Here is an 18,713-nt window from a genome sequence, read left to right as displayed (position 1 = left end):
TTTCTCAGTCCGCCAGAAATACGCAGTGTGTCATAAAAGCTGCATGAAGTGTGTGCATAAATTATGGAAATACACTCTGTAGCACTGGCAACTAGTAATAAAGTTATCGCTAAGCAGCGTGCAGTTGCTAATATCAGAATTCCATTAACATTAAAGTCTATGGGACGGGATTGGATCCTGGGAAAATGTTGTTAATAACTGAAAACTGTATTTATCTACAATAATAATAATAATAATAATAATAATAATAATAATAATAATAATCTTCTTCGTCAATACCAAACTGAAGCCATGGTTCACAATGAGAATCACCTCCTTAACATTCCAGAGATTGAACAAGTTCCATTGCTACTTTTTCACTTTTCTAGGAATCTGAATTCTCATGGAATTGTAGGGTCAAACCCTTTTCTGATGGGTTTCTACCAATTATCAAGAGAAACAGGCCATTTGAATGGGAGCCAATACAAAAACCACTTTCACTGCTCCCAAGATATGCACAGGTTAAACAGTATATAGGATCACAGAGGTTATAAAGAGACTGAAAGAGAAGTACACTGAACTTTTGGTTGAACAAGGCTTAATCAATGCACCAAACCTTTCACATAGCATGTCTCGTTCCGGCACACTTTCAGGGCTACCCTTAATTACTAATGGGGTTCAGCTGTACCTCCAGTACATTTTAAAACATATTTATAACATATTGGATCACAATGGGCTGCTTTAAACAAAGATTTTCTTACCTATTCCTGCCTCAGATTCCATCCCATTATCCATGTGTAGTGTTCTGGTTTGCCTCAGCCCCCAGAACCTCTTGTTTAATTGGCAATCAGAAGTTATTTACATAATGTAAAAAAAGCATACAGAAACCTTACTGTAATCAACCGACTGGTTCAGAATCAACTGCATTATATGCTGAACACGTTTCAGCCCATTTATCTGCAACTAACAATTGCGACACACCCTAACCTGAACTATAACAAAATACTGGACTATCATATATTAGAGATTGATTCAGTTTGGTTCTATTTAACACTTAATCAGGGAATATTTACTAGGCGTGTATTGAAAGCAGTCGTTATCACAAAGCTCCTATTTTAAACATTTTACATCTTTGTAGTGTATTGGTTATGGAAGCATTCGTACATGTGTTATTCTATTCCCTCAGATAAAATAGAAAATTGTTTAAAGTAATACAATTTAAAAAGGTCACATAGCCCTTGTATCAAAACAGGTAAAACCGTTTGGTGTTTTTTTTCCTCTAGGCTGCTCTGTATGTCACACAAATCAATAAAACCATCAACCAAAACCATCAGCCCACTTTTCACTTCCGGCTACTTTCCCAGACCCTGATTAACTAGTCTCAGACGACCTTGCCTATGTTAACATTAGGAAATCCAGGATTAGTGGTAATCGGGCTCTGTGAAAACAGCCACAGCTCGTATTCAGAAACAGGTCCAAATTGAGTAAGAAGCACCATCAAGTGAACACTAACATGTATGTGGGGTTTCTCAATATTGCTGTCAATATATTAAATAGCTTACCAGAGGTTTGTAGCAAGAACTTGGAATTAGCAGATTAATGATAATGTGGGACTTGATCAAAATAGGCAGCCTACACAGTGCCTAAACTACTTGAAAGCAGTAAATACATTTACTGTACCAACTGTATAGTGATTGTTAAATTTAACAGCAAAGCTATAAGCTCCTAAGACTTGGAAAACAAAATGCAATGACAAATACTGTCAATACTCCACAACAATGCTTAAAAAATGCTATTGTGTGCTACAACAATAACAGAACTGCTCCCGCTACCTAACTGTATGCAGATATCCAACATGTGATTCTACAGGACACTGTACAAGATCCTTTTCTTAAACACACTTTAAAGAAACAAATGTTCAAACTGCACCTTTATATCAGTATCAGGTTTTGTTAAACCACAATTCTTAAATATATTAAAACGCCCCAAATTAGTACACTTATAAAGCGATCCAATCCTATACCGATCACAAACAGTAAAGCAGTTCATGCTGGGGGTGGTAATTTGCACCAGTAGGTAAGATATTGATCTGCTGTACAAGTCTGGATCATTGATGAAATGTTTATCTTGTATTTGAAAACATGCAAACCACAAGGACTGACCCATGCCAGGAGCCTGCCTATTGTAAAGCTGCACACAAACAGATTACTGTACTGGGGGCTCCTTCAAACCACTGCATGAGACCTCGCTGCTGGCAGCAGCTGTGCTTTAGCTTCCAGTGCTTTGAGGACTCTGGACAGTCCGTCTGCTCTCTAAATTGACAGCCACCTTCAGGACAGGACCTCATCCTCCCCCACGCCCGGCAGGTCTGCGCTCTTTATACTGTCCCCACTGCCTTGCTTCCTGGGAGAAAGAGAAGAAGCAGAGGTGCAAAGCAGGGGTGCCGTAGTTAGAAAAGAAAACAGCTTTCCATTCATTTAGAGAGAGGAGAGGGGGGGGGGGGGGGGGGGGATCAATGTTAAATCGGTAAATAATTCTGCGCTGTAATATTTTCTGTCCCGAACGACAAACAGTGAAATAGTTAATCTATTTTAAATCGGGTGCAAACAATTGGAATTATATGGCGAGACAGCATTGGCAGCGATTTTGTCGTCGTGGGTTTAAGCTGGTTAACAGCACGCCTTCCCTCTCGTAGTGCCCATGCACACGTGGCAGGTTTCCAATGCAAAATCGCTGATTTGAACGCACCATCGTCGACACTGCAGCACAACAGGAGGATTTCATACTGTTCCGCCTCTGTGTGCTCACAGCTCTGTTCTCAGTCACAATTCAATGATAAAACTCCACAGGGAGGCAGTGTAGCTTCGGGAGATTCTAACACATGCTCAGCTAGGCTTCTGTTACACTCAAACTGCATTGCCCCTGAAGCACTAGCTGCAATACCTGAATGAATTGTACATTTCCAATTCAGAGCACCCACAGTTGATATTGGGAACCGGCCTGACCCAAAATCTCAGCACTTCCAGACTTTGACAATCCTTGCTCTCATGCCTTTTAACTGCATTCATCAGGGAGTTCCCAAATGTCACATAAATGACAGATTATAAAAGTTAAAGGCTATTTTATCTTGCATGATCAGTTCTCTGCTCATTTTTCAGTAGCATTTGTAAAGTCATAATGTCAAGACACCATGAAAGGGGTTTTTGACTTATAATACTTACCCATAAGTCATGAGCTACAAGAATAAGCAAATGCAATATGCAGATGAAGAGAATTAGTTTGTTCAATTTTAATGTTTTTTCACATGACCAAAGCGCAAACCAGTTCTCAACTTTAGGTGGGGAGTTGCCTATGCAAAATAAACTGGATAGCTTTAACACAGCACCCCAGCATTAATTTTCTCATGCTATTTTAATGTTCAAATCAGTAAAAAGAATTGTTATCAAATATTTCATGCAGATCAGGATTCATGCAGAGAGATGTATTTCTTTAGCAAGTCAAAAAATCCACTTGCTGTTTGCGAAGTGTGATCCAAAGTAGAAGGCAGCATACACAACTAAAGTGTGTTTTAAAAAATATAAAACAATCTGTAACATTCTGAGATACAGGCTTTTAAATGGCTAATCTTCCCTTATAAAGTTGTGCATGCTTTCAGCTTTCCCGTGGTTATACTATGCATTTACCATAGTTTTCTATGCTTTTAAATACAGCATGCTTTACGATACCTCTCTGGGCATAAAAGGCTTACCTCTGCTTTTGCTATGCTTTATTATACTTTGCTATGCTTTTACTATGGTAAACTTCTCTCATTCCAGATAAAATCAACTTCTTTTTGACCCTTCCCCACAGTAAATAGTGACTCACTTGCAGGTGTCTCATGATCTCAGTTTTGATGCAGACGTGACCAATTATTTACGTGTGTACCCTTCAAGTATCATAGCAGATTGCATCAATGGAGATTCCATGCGTAGTCCGAGTTTCAGAATGTGTTTTCAGCGCTGACAAACTGTTTCCCAAAAGCACTGAAATTCACACATCCTTACATCACTGCGGCAGCCTCTCAGAATCGAGCAGGATCCCACTGTTGCTATGCAGACGCAGACAGAGATGTGGGAGTTTGTACCTTCAGCACCTTGGATCGCACTTCACAGCTCTAGAGCAACCCACCTCAGTTAGTTGCATTTGGATTCAAATTTACAAGCAAACGAGATTTGCAGCAGTGTAATGGTTTTACCTGTGGCTACTGTGACTGTAGCAGTATTTCACATTTCCTGACTTGTTTTTTCTAGAAAGTGGGAAGGTAAGAAGGAACAGTGAGATATGCTGGATTGTTGCAGGTGCCGCAGATTGTGAAATGGATGATGCTCAATGAACCAGGTCAGATAATTACAGCACGGCATGGATGTTTCAGTGAAAGCTCAAAACAAAATGAAATGCCCTCTGGCTTCGTGGGATACATGAGCAAAAAGAACCACTCAGGAAGACTAAAGGATATATACATACATTGCATAAATAACTCAGCTATCATCCCTATATCTGGGATCTGGAATCCTCTCCTCTTTCTTGGCACAGTGGAATCTGTCTGAATAAATTCAAACAAATAAACACAAAGTTGACAGTCACATCTGGCCCAGCCCATCTTTCTGGGTGGGCCCAGGCTTGGCAATGGACCAGGTAAAACAGCCTGGGCTCTGGTAAGAGTGTGTAACTGTGTCAAATTGCTTTAACTATGGGTTCTTTTGAGTGTGTTTCTTATAAGCCAAGTTCTGTTCAGACTCACATGAGCGAGTTTCCCGAGGGAGACAGACACCGTTCCTCCCGCCTGCTCCAATCAAAGGGGTTCCCAAAGGATCGCTTCCGGAGCATGGTCTTCACCAAAATCTAAAGACAGGACAAGTGTCACTGCAGGGCGTCTTACAAGCCTTCTAGAACACCCTGCAGTGCTGACAAGAAACCTGTGACTTTACCTGTGCTGCATCCTGTACTGTCCCTACCGCACCGATATATTTGTGTTTTTGACTCGCACATTAACCAGTTGAAAATCCTTTTTTTATTTTTACACGAGTATGTCTACCAGTATTCCTTTTATAGGCATTGTAGTTTCTGCAGACTCTCCTGGTGCTCTGATTGTAGTGAGAGAAAACAGTGAAATGCAGAAAGGCGCACGATCCGGATATACAATACGATGCTTATAAAGAGAAAGTCTCTTTCCCCTGGCAAACACTCTCCAGTAAAACTTGAGAAATTATATGTTAAAAAAATATATTAAAAAAAGACAGAATAATGTCAAACATATATATTGCTGGGCAATACAGCAAAAGTAAAGCAATGAGTTTCTTATAAACACTACAGGGTCTGTAGCATTTTAACACAAGCCGCCTCATTGTAGCTGCCTTGCTTTCTGGTCTCATTGAGCCACAGTACTCTATCTGAAATATATGTTGTTATTTGTACAGTAATGTTAAATTTAGTAAGAATAGCTGTTCCTGTTTGGTGTGCAGGAGTTCCTATTCAAGCATACACAACACATTTACAGTAATGCCCACTACAAATAGATGTATTTCCTGTTGTAAGGTATCACGTATTGAAATGGTTAATCAAATCTTAGCCATGTGCCAGATTTTTCCCGGATTTTTTATTTTTATGATTGTGTACCAATCTGACCATGTTTAGCTGTATGAGTACAGCAATTAAAACTAAAACACAGATCTTGCATTCCAATAAAATGATAGCAAACCTGCAGCAGCTCAAGGGAATCAAACAGATATAGAAAGAACAGTCAAAAGACAACGATCAAGTATATCTCGTTATATGGAAATCCAATGTGAATATGCACAGCCTGCTTTCCTGGAAACAGACTTCCATACACACCCAGGTGCTTGGTTTTGTTTTTCATACGTTTTCACATCATGTTGGGAGTCACAGGTTTTCACTATGGGTGTAAGCAGGTCTGATAATATAGCGATGCTTTTGACCTTTTAAGATCACAGAAGCACATGGCTTTTTGGAATGACAACATCAAAGACTGAACAGCCACAGCCAACAGATGAAATGAACAAAAGTCAATACTGGAGCAACTTGCTAGTTATGTGAGGTTCGGCAAAACTGTAGGAAATGGACTTGAAGTTCACCAAGTGTACTTTGCAGTGCCTTGGCTGAAAATTATTTTTTCAATATATAAGAACAGAAGAAAATGTACAAAAGAGGGGCGGTCATTCAGCCCTTCTAAGCTTGCCCGGTTCCTGGTAGTTGATTGATCTCCGATTTTTGTCAAATTGGGTCTTAAAGGACCCAAGTGATTCTGCCTCAACAGCATATATAGGCAGTCCATTCCATATCCTCACCACTCTTAGCATGGTGTCTCCTTCTCTCTGTCCTAAGTCTATCTCTACTTAAATTCCAACCGCACCCTCAGAAACTGGTTTGAGTACTGCGATTAGAGTATTAGGTTGGGTTAACTATGTCAACTCAGTTTAAAAGCGAATGAGTGTGGGGAAGAGCTGGGTCTCACCACTGTAGCCAGGCTGGAGATGTGCTTGACAGAGTTCTCCACCTCCTCCTCGGTCACCTCTATCAGTGTGCAGTTCTCATCCTCCGAGGGGAGCGGCTCGGCCCCGTGTCTCGTCACCCAGGGGTGGACCTGCACAGACAGGGCGAGGACGGCCATTACACACCATGTGGCTCAGTCCGGGACACACAGCAATGCACTTTCCAGAAGAGCACACTGTACCTTAATCTCAGGGACTGTGATTCTTGCCTCTGGGTTCTTGTTCAACATTTTTAATAGCAGGTCCTTTAACTCTTCAGATACATCTCGTCTGCAATCCCAAAAGATTGTTACTGGCACTTCTGAGGCACAGTTATTACTGACGTTTCCTGACTCCTCAGAACTGAAAGCCTCCTGGGGAAATCATTGCCCTAGCTACACTGGGTATACCTTTTGTTCTCCCCTCTCATCCCTCATGCTAGCACACTAGTTATATGCTAAAAGGGCTTTAATTGACACGTGTGATAATGTAAGGTTTTTACAGATCCTGATTAACTAGTATTATGTTACAAGGCTATTGGCCATAGCTATAGGGACTGATGCCATATGTGAGTTACCACTGGAAGGGTAAATTAGAGGGTTGGGGGGGGGGGGGGGGGGGGGGGGGTGTAAATAAAACATAAGTAGAGAACACAACGCAGATCCCTGGCACTTACTGCTCTGGCATTTCCACAAGCTGGTTCTTAATTTTGTGATGCAGGCTTAATATCCGCTCATCCATGAAGGGACACTGAAATGCAAATGGAATTTGGCACATTGTGACAAGTGCTAAAGCAGATGAAAGGAACACATGCTCACAAGGAGAATGCTTCTCTTTAAAGCAAGACTGAAAAACATGCTCAAGTTTTCTATCCCACCCTTCAAACCCCATTTGAGGGAGAGGGTTTGATGTGCAGGACGCCAGGTGCAGTTCTTTAAGCTCATGCCAATAACAGAACAGATAAAACTGCACAGTCTGATCGTCTGCCAGCTCACAAAGATGTCCCTGCACACCTACTCACAGCATTGAAATATTCAACGCCTTTTAAACTCCATGCACCTGCGGGACAGAACTGGATCTTTTATTGAAGTGGAATTTCTGAAGGAAAATTAAATGCAAACAAAAGAGTGGTTAGAATGATGAAAAACATGGAATCTTTGTACAAGCAAAGTAACAAAGTAACACTAACAGAAGCAGGTGACTGCCAAAAAAATAGGACTTTTTTGTGAATTATTATTGTATGTGATCTATTATTATTATTGTTGTTTTTCTTGGGCAGCTACTGTACTTTAGTTTAAGATCCTTCATAAAAGAGAGAAACTTAAACAAATTAGACCTCACCATCAGTGATTATTGTCACGGCATTCATTTACTTTCTTTCAGCACATGTATTTTATTACCTGTCCAAACACAAAGCAGTATAACGTGACTCCCATGGCCCAGACATCCAACGCCTTGAAAGAGAAGCAAAGAAAATGGTTTGGACTGTACAGAAGAGTCAAGCAACACAACACAAGCAGCTACAGTCCTATATCCAAAACACCTTAGCTTCCAAACCAAATTGGTACCACAATCCAACAGGAATAATGTACTTCAGTATGCACTGTATAGGTAAATCAACGATAGCTATGATGGACTGAACGACTCTGGTCCACCACCCTATCCTCAATTCGCTGGTAGATTATATCGTTTGCTCACATGATAACTTGTAGAGCCAAATCTATCACATAAAAAGCAATTTTTACTTTTTTTTTTGGAAAGAAAAAGAAAACATGTTAATCTAACATAACTTGTAGGTGCACCTTGGAGTTAAACTGATTTTTGTTATCTGTTACTTGTTTAATAGAGTTTAACTTTTACTTAAACAAAACATGCAGCAAACTGCATTACAGTGTTAATATAAATCAGTGCCATAGAGCTGACTGCGCCCTGTATACAGCCAGGAAACATGCACAGGTGATTGCATGTTCCTTACGCGGATCACAGGGACAATGGCGCTTGGTTACCTTGCCTGAGAAATTCTTCCTGGTTTCTGACAGGGTCTCGGGGGCCAGGAAGGCTGGAGTGCCCACAGTGCTGGTCAGCAGGGCGTCCGTGCCTTCAAACTGATTGCTGACTCCGAAGTCGGCGATCTTGACGTGCCCATCTTCTCCCACCAGCAGATTGGACGGCTTAATATCCCGGTGGATTATCTTCTGATAGTGCACTGGCCCGAAGGAAAATAAGACACAGCCATTTTTGGACGCCTAGTGATCTTTCACCACTGTTGGCTCCAGACTGCATTTTAAGCTAGCGTTAGTTATTAGCATTTTTTTTTTATTTATATTAAAAGAATTACAAGAAGTACTGGTCTAAGCCTGGTTACGTTTGGAAAAATTGCTTTGCCACTTACAGAATTCAATTCCCCGCAACAAATCCTTGAAGTAGAACCGTGCCTGGCTTTCAGTTAGGGGTTTGTCTCTTGTAACTTCCATTACAGCACTGAAAAAAAATAAATCAAACAGCAACAAATGTACTTATTTTGTGCTGGTGCCGTGTACTGTGCCTGAATGCAATAGCAAAAGTACAGTATTTTTTACTGTGAAAAAAATATCTAAAATGGCAGTAGAGCACATTTGGAAATAACAGAAGGAGCCTGTCGACTCTGGCAGTATAAAAAAGAAATATCATAGAACGTTTACATCTGCAAAAGCCTGAACTTGTCTACGTATATATGTGTTACTGCTGTATATGCGGGTGTGGTTTCACTGAATTCCTCTCTCATGTAGAAAACATGCACATTGTTCAACTTACCCTTGTTTCACCAGTTCAAACACTGCAAGCAAAAGAAATACACCATTAACACAAGGTTGTGATTTTTTTTCTGGACAGTTTTTCATCAAATACAGGTTAATGCGTGAATGTTTTCTGACAGCGGGACTTGACAATCTTGAGTTACTGAGCAAGACGGCAACCTGAACTGACAGCAGATTTAGATTTGAAGGAGATCATACAAGACTAACAAGATTACTTGTAAAGGCAGTAAGAAGGTTTCTACATCACTAGTTACACAGACAGACACAGGGTGGGTGCTTAACCCTTAGTGATGAGGAAGACATACAAGTCTGACGTTGGCTTTGAAGACTATAGGATCTTCAAAATGTGGACTCCTATACAGTGATCATGCAAACGTAACTGCCTTGAATTTGTATTAATCTTCCCCAAACGTTAATCATAGCCTCTTAGCCTCCTACTGACCTTTCACTTTACGGTATAACCCTATAAACTGTGGATTTACTAATAGCTACATTATGAGGTATGTGCACTCACTGATTCTCACTCACCTGGCCTCACAAAATACTGTCTTTGCTGTCTGTAAACGAATGAAATTCTGGTCTGAACGAACACAAATATTTTTTTAAAAAGCCTCATAATAATTTAGGTTGGTATCAGAGTTATTTAGTTAAGAATGTGGGAACAGCTGAAAGAAATGCAACAAAACAAGACCTTTTTTTCTAACCCTTTCATTCATGGCGAACTCATATGTGGACGGATTAAAAAAAAAAAAAAAAAAAAAAAAACTCTTCTAGTCCTTATATGGTCACATACGGAAGACACCAATATGATGACCTCATATGAGGATGCTATATTTATTACAGTATGTGTCCAAAACTGCTTTTGCTTCAGCAATTTTCCTGCATGAAAGTGTTAAAGCTGTATCTAGGGACACCAGAACAAGCTGTGCTGGTGCTGAACAGCCTGACTGCAACATGTGAACACATGTGAGACACAGTTGGGACCGACAAGCACCTGTCTGGGTCTGTTTGCTGGGACAGACGGCTGTACTGCAAGCACACTCACCCATGTACAGATGGTCCTCACTGGGGTCATCCAGCACCTGGTCAGCAAAGAGAGAAGAGGGGAGAGAGGAACAAGAGCATCATTGTATCCTCACTAACAAATCCAAACGTCACCACCAGCCGTTTTTATAGGCAAAAATATGAACATGAACTCTTGCTGCTGTGTGTGTGGCGTGCTTGGTTCACAGGAGCTGTGGTTTAGTGGGCACAAAAGCAGCACTGATTATGTTGATAACAGCCCTTGAACTGATTGAAAGTGTCAGTTTACAGATCCAGAGCCGAGGATTAACTTAATTTCAGAGATGTGTCACATTTCAAATCATGCTTACAATTATCGAATATTGCCTTTCTGGAGTTTACAGCAGGGGAAGAGTGGGCGTCAGTAAGGCCTGGATTTTTTATGATTATTACCGCTAAATGAAACTTTCCACCAGTGTGAGCACATGTCTGTGTTTTGGAAGGGCAAAAGTGTTATACAATCTGTTATGTGTGTGGGCAGTTTAGTTGGGATTGAAAGAGGCACTCTGTCTTAAATATTGTACCAGAACTCACAATTCTGTCCAAAATTGACATCTATCCTTCACAAAGTAACTTTACCAGGCTTGCTTTCTTGTACGTTATTGGATTCTCTTGACGTGAATATGGTGTTAATAACAAAAAACAATATCGTGCTGAAGGGTTTCTAATTGGGGTGTTTTGAATTCATCCATTTCCACATCGTTCCCGCTTGCGTTCTGGAAAGCCTCACCTCGACCAGCTTCACCACATTGGGGTGGTCCAGCTTCTTCAGGATGGCAATCTCCTGGTACACTCGCTCCAGGGGCCCCTTCGGCTGAGGGGGGGCCTCAGAGACGGCTTTAGCACCCCTTGGGGGGGGTCGGCCTGTAAAAAGGGAGCGGTTTATAACAGGCTTTGTTAGATAGGAACATCTGTCAAATTAATAATTAATAGACATTAATGTTATCGATACAATTTCCAAAAGGGGCAAAGTAAAAAAGCAGCTGTTGTCAAATGTTTTTTAAACACCTTATTTAGACCACTGACTGTTTGATATTGAAGAGGTTACAAAGGGTTTTACATCAATGTTTTATATATTGATAAAGTGAAAACTCACTATTTTAATAACTGAATAGTGAATTATTAATATAGTGGGTTTTCAGACTATTAATTACTTATTCTTCATGAAGTATTTCCAGTGGTGGATGAGTATCCTGCTGGATCCTGATTTTCAATTCTCTCTATTCTCTCAGAATCAGTAACGATGGTGCATCACACAACACGGCCCTTTACATATGCCAAGGGTTCACCATCTGGTGAAACCCACAATAAATAAATCCCATTCCGCTGATAAAGGCACCAGACGAAACGTGTGTAATTGACCTTTTTAAAGTTTTACAAGAGCACTTACGAGGAAAGCCAGCTTGTCGCATGAGCTTCTTTTTGGAGAGAACTTTCATTGCCTGTGGAGCAGAACAACAGGAGCAGGAAAGAGCCCAGTTACAGTAAATCCTCTTTCATACTCTGCAAATAACTGTAAATAACTCGCTTGGACTGGAGGGCAGGACCTTAATGCCTAATTTAGTCTCCACTATGTCAACAAAAACAGAGTGGAAGCAGACAGGGCTTAGAGCCCTGTTGAGTTCTTAGTGTGTGCAGTGTGTTACCTATTCACATAAGCCATCACTGTAGATTCTGTAATACTGTAGATAATGCAATTACACGCATACAAGCCAAAGTTTCTTAACTTTGGCGGTCTGTTACCATACCAATTCCATTTATATAGTGTCCTTCATGGGCAAGCAATCAATCAATCAATAAATAAATAAATAAATAAGTAAACTGCAACGCAAACAAGCTCCAGACTGCTTGCTAGTAAAAGACCAAATCAAAGAGGAATGTTTTGAGCTTAGATGTAAAAATACTGACTCAGCATTCCGCATCAAATTTGGAAGCGAGTTCCAAAGTGAAGGAGCTCAAAAACTAAAAGCCTACAAACTATAGGTTGTTAATCAAGTTCTTAGAATAACCAATAAGTCATTCAGATGATGTTCATTGATTAAAAGAAGAAACGATCTCACATCCAACTTAGCCATATTTTTTAAATAATGTATCCCCACTATACGAGCCATGCAATGCACCCATACGTACATAGTAGGTGTTGTCATCTTCATTGTACGCCAGCTTGACAACTCCATAGGAGCCCTGGTCAAAACAAGCAAGACAAGTGTTAGCAAGACATGTTTGCTTGTCAGTTCATTTACAGTTACAAGCATATAACTGCTCCTTACTAAACCACCAGCATCCATGTACTGCTATTGCAGATTACCCTTTACGAAAGATACTGTTTCTGTCTACATAAGTTCACAGTAAAACAGGACATGGCTCCAACTGCCATGCATGCAGTCATTGTGATGTGTGCGTTCCTCGAAAGGCATCTTATATTAGTTCCCAACTGGGCTGCCAGATTGTACAGGCAACGGGGGACCTGCTTGTGGTTTGTAAATCCATTTTGCAGTTGGACTGGGCTGAGGAGGTGAAATGTCTGGCTGGGATGCCAGCTGTGAATCCAAATCCCAATCCCCCAACCCCCGGTCCTTAGCAGAAATGATTCAGCCACTCTGCACTCTGCCTCAGAGGCCAACTTCGCTCTTACTGTACCTTTCCAATTTCATCTTTCAGCTTGTATTGGTTGAGTTGCACACAGTCCTGTAAAAACAAAGCAAAAAGCACGGCTAATGAGAACCTGTGGTAACCTGTGTGTTACCTGTGGCATGTAATGTAGCAGAAAGCTATACAATCTAATGGTAATGGTTTTAAACCCTATTCACAATACCAAATAAAATGTGGAGAGTGATTAGTGTAGTTATTCCCGACTCTAAATACATCCAGTTATTTTTTCAACGATTCTTTTTTTGCCTCTGTTAATGTTTAAACTTTAGTATTGGAACATGTTTGGAATGTTTGCAATCAGAAAAGCCATCACAAGAAGTCAATAGCTTTCTAAAACTTACCGCAGCAAGTATATAGAGCTGTGTACAGGGCTGAATGGGAACAGCATTTCATATTATACATGGAATAGACTCTGAAGACATATTGAACATAAAATAAACTGAGGTCCACTGCACACACTATGCAATGCTTGAATGTTTAGACTCTAAGCTATGATCAACTGGAAAGGCATTCTTTCCTTTACCCTAATAGTGAGGACCAACAGGGAAGAGACAGTGCTTTTCAGCATTGCATCCTGTGACTTCAAAATGAAGAAAATACTTTTTTCTTGGTAAAGGCAGCTGTGGGAATTCCACAAATTGCTATGGATCCTAAAATCTAACAGTCCTGAGACTTTAAATTTACTACAAGTGCCCTGCTCAAGCCACATCATATAAACTAACAGAGCTCTATAAATATTGATTCTTGCCTCACGCTATTAACGATGATAAAATTTACCTTTACTGTTGTCACACAAGTTTTTTTTTCTTGAGCTGAGTCAGAGTTTTAAAATCCCCCAGCATACTAAATAAACCCTGGTATTGAGTGCTTTTCTCTTCACACGAGTCGTGCATTTACTGTATAAAAGCATACAAATCCAGGTGAGATCTCTCAGACATACAGCTAGCAAACACTGTACTGATCATACAAAACTATAACGTACTTCTAGGTACTCTTATCATGTCACACATGTGTTTCTTTTTGGATTCGCTCTTGAATCATCTCAGAACAGCCGTGCTTCTGTTTAATTAACCCTAAATCTGTTAATCCGGATTTAATTAGCCTCTCACTGCTCGTGGGGTCCTGCTGGTTAGAGCTGGGGTGGAACTGGAGGACGTGAGGGTAGCTGGCTCAAGGGCTCCCGAAATTTTGGCCTGCCTTGCAAAGATATTTAACTCAAACAGTTGCACTACTCTCTCCAGGACTGGGTAGATACATAAAATGATATGCATTTGCAGCTGAGGAATTTGTAGAAAAGACGAATTGACATATTTCTGATGGTTTCGAAGGCTACAATTTGTCAAGAAAAATTTTTATGTTGGGGGACATGCATTTGTGAATGCAACAGATGGCAGCCCACAGTGCATTGAAATCTGCCCTGTGTAACTGGCACTGTTTACTGGAGCCTAGTGAAACATAGGAAACATGCAAGGAGCACCAACTGGTACATTTGGAACAAAAATAGAGCAGCTCTGTGTGTGTTACAGTCCATGACGACAAGCCTTTTTTAAATAAAACAAAGAGCAAGAAGCACACAAATCACACTTCAAGGCTTTAAAACACATGCAGTTTTGTCTGGTTTTAATAGCGGGCTTGAGACGTTAACCTGGAAGCTTTCCACTTCACATGAGCTTGCTTTTCGCACAGAATGATGAGGTCACACCTCCTTTCTAAAACCCATCTCTTCATTGCCTCTTCTGTTAAAAAACTCATAATCAAGAATTTCATAACGTGTGTTTACATGTTCCTGAACCTGTGAAACTGGATTGTCTGAAACCTCTTCATTTTGTTACAGATCCAAATCCTTTACTGGCTGTTTAGAAACTCAGAAATAACTTTAGTGAACCTAAGCAAAGAAAAAAACAGCTACAAATGTCACTAAAAAGCATACAGAACAACCATAAATACCCTCAAAAAAAGGTCACCACCATCAAAAATGCAATGGTCTCTGTTTCCTTGGGAATACAGAACTGCAGCAATACAGACACGTCAGGTCCAGTCCTACCTGCAGATCAGTGATCGAGACTCTGTGAGACTCAACCGTGGGTCTCCGTGGCAGGCGAGGGGAGGAGTGGGGAGAGGTGATAGGCGAGTAGGGCAGGGAGGGGTAAATGTAGCGTCCGTTTACCCCTGGGTTGCTGCCCGGAGACTGGGCAGTCTGTGAGCGTTCCTGCAGGGATAGTTTGCGGTCGGAGAGGTTGAGCCGGACTCTGGCCTCCTGGCTCCCTTGGTTCTGCTCATTCTTGAAGAGGGGCGCAGAGACCCCCACTTTGGTGAGCCCGCCGCAGTCAGGCTGAAGCTCGGGGGGATTGCAGCTGTCCATGTCCTCGCCCTGCCCGGCCGAGCTCGGGTCACACTCTGTGACCACTATCAGGGACTCCATGCCAACGTCCAGGTTCAGTATTGAGATGCTGCACACAAGGTCTGGGGGATGCTGCTGGTGCTGCTGCTTGGTCTTTCTGGTGCTGCTGCTCTGCTCATCCCTGCAAACAGGCGTCTTCTCAGCAGCAGGCTGACTCGAAACACATGATGACATGGCGATCGTCCCAACTGCCGCCAAACTGCTCATCCATCAGCCCTTCAGGTAACAAGGCTGGAAGAGGGAAAGGCAGAACGTCAGGGCTCGGATTTCAATGCATTTGTATTATTACTGTGATGATTACATTTTTTAATTGATACATATGTATCTCTTTCTCTCAAAAGAAAAGCCAGTTTTTCAATATTTATGTAGAGCATACAGTACTCTTTCTCAAAATTGGCAGTAAATTGTACTGTACTTTATTGTGTAAGGAAATGTTTTCAATATTTCATTATTTTTGTTTATGTGCAAGACAGATAGTAAAATAGAGGTTGAGATACTTGAATTACAGTATCCTCCCTCCCTGCTATAGAAATCCCTTTCAAAGCCATCCTTCTAATTTCTCTTAATATGTAGTCTTTGTGTCTGTGGACACCCCTTGTCTGTATATTTATTCAGTTCTATCGCCTCCATGCAATTGTTTTTCTGTTACCTGTCCCAGAGTTGTCTTTCATTACCCATTTAATCACCTTTCTGCCTGAATTCTGTGCCTGAAACATAATCTCCAGGCCACCTGGTGTGCAAGAACAGCTGATTTTCCCCTGCTGCACAATTAGGATAAGTTCCACTCAGTTTATTAAAGAAATATTTCAGTTTGACATCTCAAGTCTGCAGTGCATGAGGCTGGCACTGTGATGTTCCCTATGGCTCTACTGAGCAAAGCTTGAGCTGCCGTAAAACATAACTTTCAATCCCTTAAACTGCCTTGGTGCCCAACAGATGCCTATGATACTATCAAAGTAATGATGAGCTCTAACATGGGGATAACACTTTGTTCGCAAGGCATTAGGGGTAATGTAGTTTCTCTTCAGCCAATGACAGTTGTCTTTCCTGTTCTGCAGAATGGTCTACAGCAGTCCAGACAACTCCAGTGCTGAGATGCTGACCCACTGCAGGTTTCAATAGGAAATCCAATAATGAAGTGCTTTAGGGTCTGGACAGGGGTTTACTTGGTCAAATAGAATAACTAAATGAACTTTAACCAATTCACTGCGGCTTCAAATGGCATTTAAATGTATTTTGTACACTTTACTCTTTGGTGCTGATAATCACTGTGAATGGTTCTGGGTTTTGTTGCTTCAACACTGAGTTATGATATTTCTCTAAGCCTTTACCTGGCTGTGAACTTGCTTTGAGCTTGTCTGGGGAATCCTAAGTGCCAGCACTGTACAGCCTTCCTCATGCCATTAAAATCCTGTCACGGTGTGACCTTTCAACTCTTCTAGCCCAACCTACTCACCGGTGTGTATAAATGTGGAGCAGGTCAGAGGTCACACTGTCACATGATTTAAGCTGAACGAGGAGCACTCTTCGGTGCAGGCACTTTCTCCAGGCGAGTTCAAATCTAGGTTAAGGCGGATATAGAGAAAATGATCCCTAAATGAGAAATAATAGAGCACCATAAATCAGTGCCAGTAAGAACGATGGCATACACCCTGAAGTAGGAAGGGAAATGTAAAAATAGCAATTACCATGACATTTGAAGCTACTTTTAAAAAGCACGGTTGGAGCAAATGCCTTGACTGATGATGGATTGTTATATTAAAAGGTCAATTAAATGAGTTAGGGAGTATGTATTTATACTAACTATACAATACAGCTATTCTTCATTCAAGAGCCACTTGGTGAACTACGATACACATCTCTATTACTATACGATTTATCAAGTAAAGAGAGCATCCTGAATGATCGATACACAATGAACCATTACAATGGACTACAGCAGTGCAGGAAGACACACAGGAGGGACAGTTCCAGGGACAAAGCAGTCAATGATTACATTTCACATGTTGCAAGGGCTGCTTAGGAGTACACAACACACACCTGTGGGAAAAGATCATTATCATTATTAATAATGCTTCTCAACATGCATGCAGCCAGCAGCTATCGAGTAGTTCAGTGTGCAGCTCTGGAGAGGGTTCAAATCCATGCTGCTGAAAGAGCGCTCACTATTGTTCTGGTTTTCCTTTCCTTGACAGTACGTGCCGTTGAAATCCATGGTCCAGATCTCATTTCACTGGGAGTGCCAGGTCGCAGTAAGAGTTGAAGAGAGCGTGCCACAGACTCAACGCAAGCTTTTGAAAAAGACCCTGATTCAAGACTACCTGCTGGTGGATATATTAAATGCACCCCCTGTAGCTGTTCTATCATGTTATTTTAAAGACAAGCCTGTCACAGCATATTACTAGTACTGATCACATCTTTTAATCCACTGTGCAATTTACACCACACTGTTGAAAAGGAAAACAAAACTGACATTGTAACAAAACTAGTGAAACTAAAGTTTCTTTAGTTCTTACTGCTTATGCACATTTAAGGGGTGCTTTTCTTTGCAAAAGAATAAACGATGCACCCCTGTGAGTCATCTCTCAAAGAAAATGCAGCTGAACTACAGCAAGATCACAGTAAAACCTCTTCCCACCACCCACAGTCTAAAATAGATGATGTGGGTGTTCACACCCCCTTCAAGTGCCCCTGGCTCTTTTCAGTCACCCCCCCTAAAAAGTGTAAACCGCCCCAGCGATTTCTTCCAGCTTCACAGAAGGTCAACCTGGGTGTTCTGCCTCCCAGGGCCATGACTCTCTGTGTGGGAAGCACTTGTCTTTATGATGTATTGTTCTGGAGGCTGGGTTTTGATTATAGCAGTGCAGCCTGCCGATTACCACTGCGGTACTCTGCACACTCTTCTTCCATGCTCCCAGTCCTCTTGACGCTTCAGGCTTAGTGCTCTGCTGCATGTGCTGCTTCTGCCCCCACAAATGATCCTTCCTAAGTGGCAAGGCACATTTGTCCTGATTACGCTTCAGCTAATGTACAGGACCAGAAAAAAATCTTCTTTATCAAGCACAAGTATTCATCAGAACGTGATACAAATGAACCATGTGGCTGAACAAACAGGACCAATGCACATTTTCATTCAACGTGCAAAAGAACCCAGTTCAAGCATTAAAAAATGTCTAAAACCTACTTTATCTGAATGGGTTGTTCCTTTGATGACTTGACTTACCTTAACAAAGAAATGCGTTTTATGGAAATGTGATACATCTGCTATGTAATGGTTCTGCCACTTATTTTACATAT

At 41.2% G+C, this 18,713-nt stretch overlaps 1 protein-coding gene across 5 annotated transcripts; it reads right to left on the bottom strand.

Annotated features, from left to right (window-relative positions):
* Window positions 1-193: 193 nt before the first annotated feature.
* LOC121299840 (calcium/calmodulin-dependent protein kinase kinase 2-like) lies at window positions 194-16,992 on the bottom strand. 5 transcript variants are annotated; one of them, XM_041227975.1, is made up of 17 exons: window positions 16,873-16,992; window positions 15,060-15,647; window positions 13,004-13,051; window positions 12,494-12,547; window positions 11,754-11,805; window positions 11,094-11,227; window positions 10,347-10,383; window positions 9,300-9,321; window positions 8,899-8,987; window positions 8,513-8,712; window positions 7,907-7,960; window positions 7,183-7,256; window positions 6,710-6,797; window positions 6,491-6,619; window positions 4,760-4,860; window positions 4,214-4,264; window positions 194-2,382 (listed from the first exon to the last, which is right to left on the bottom strand). In XM_041227975.1, exons 2-17 carry the CDS (start codon window positions 15,621-15,623, stop codon window positions 2,310-2,312), a joined length of 1,770 nt encoding a protein of 589 aa, XP_041083909.1. In that variant the 5' UTR covers window positions 15,624-15,647; window positions 16,873-16,992; the 3' UTR covers window positions 194-2,309. The 5 variants fall into 5 exon arrangements, with proteins under 5 accessions (XP_041083909.1, XP_041083911.1, XP_041083910.1 ...); XM_041227977.1 differs by having other exon boundaries at window positions 194-2,378; XM_041227976.1 differs by lacking the exon at window positions 4,214-4,264.
* Between the last annotated feature and the right edge of the window lie 1,721 nt (window positions 16,993-18,713).

Source organism: Polyodon spathula, chromosome 25 (assembly GCF_017654505.1).
Source record: "Polyodon spathula isolate WHYD16114869_AA chromosome 25, ASM1765450v1, whole genome shotgun sequence".
In the NCBI taxonomy this organism is placed as follows: Eukaryota; Metazoa; Chordata; class Actinopteri; order Acipenseriformes; family Polyodontidae; genus Polyodon; species Polyodon spathula.
Note: the sequence above shows the minus strand (reverse complement) of the source record. Positions and strands in the feature narration are given on the sequence as shown.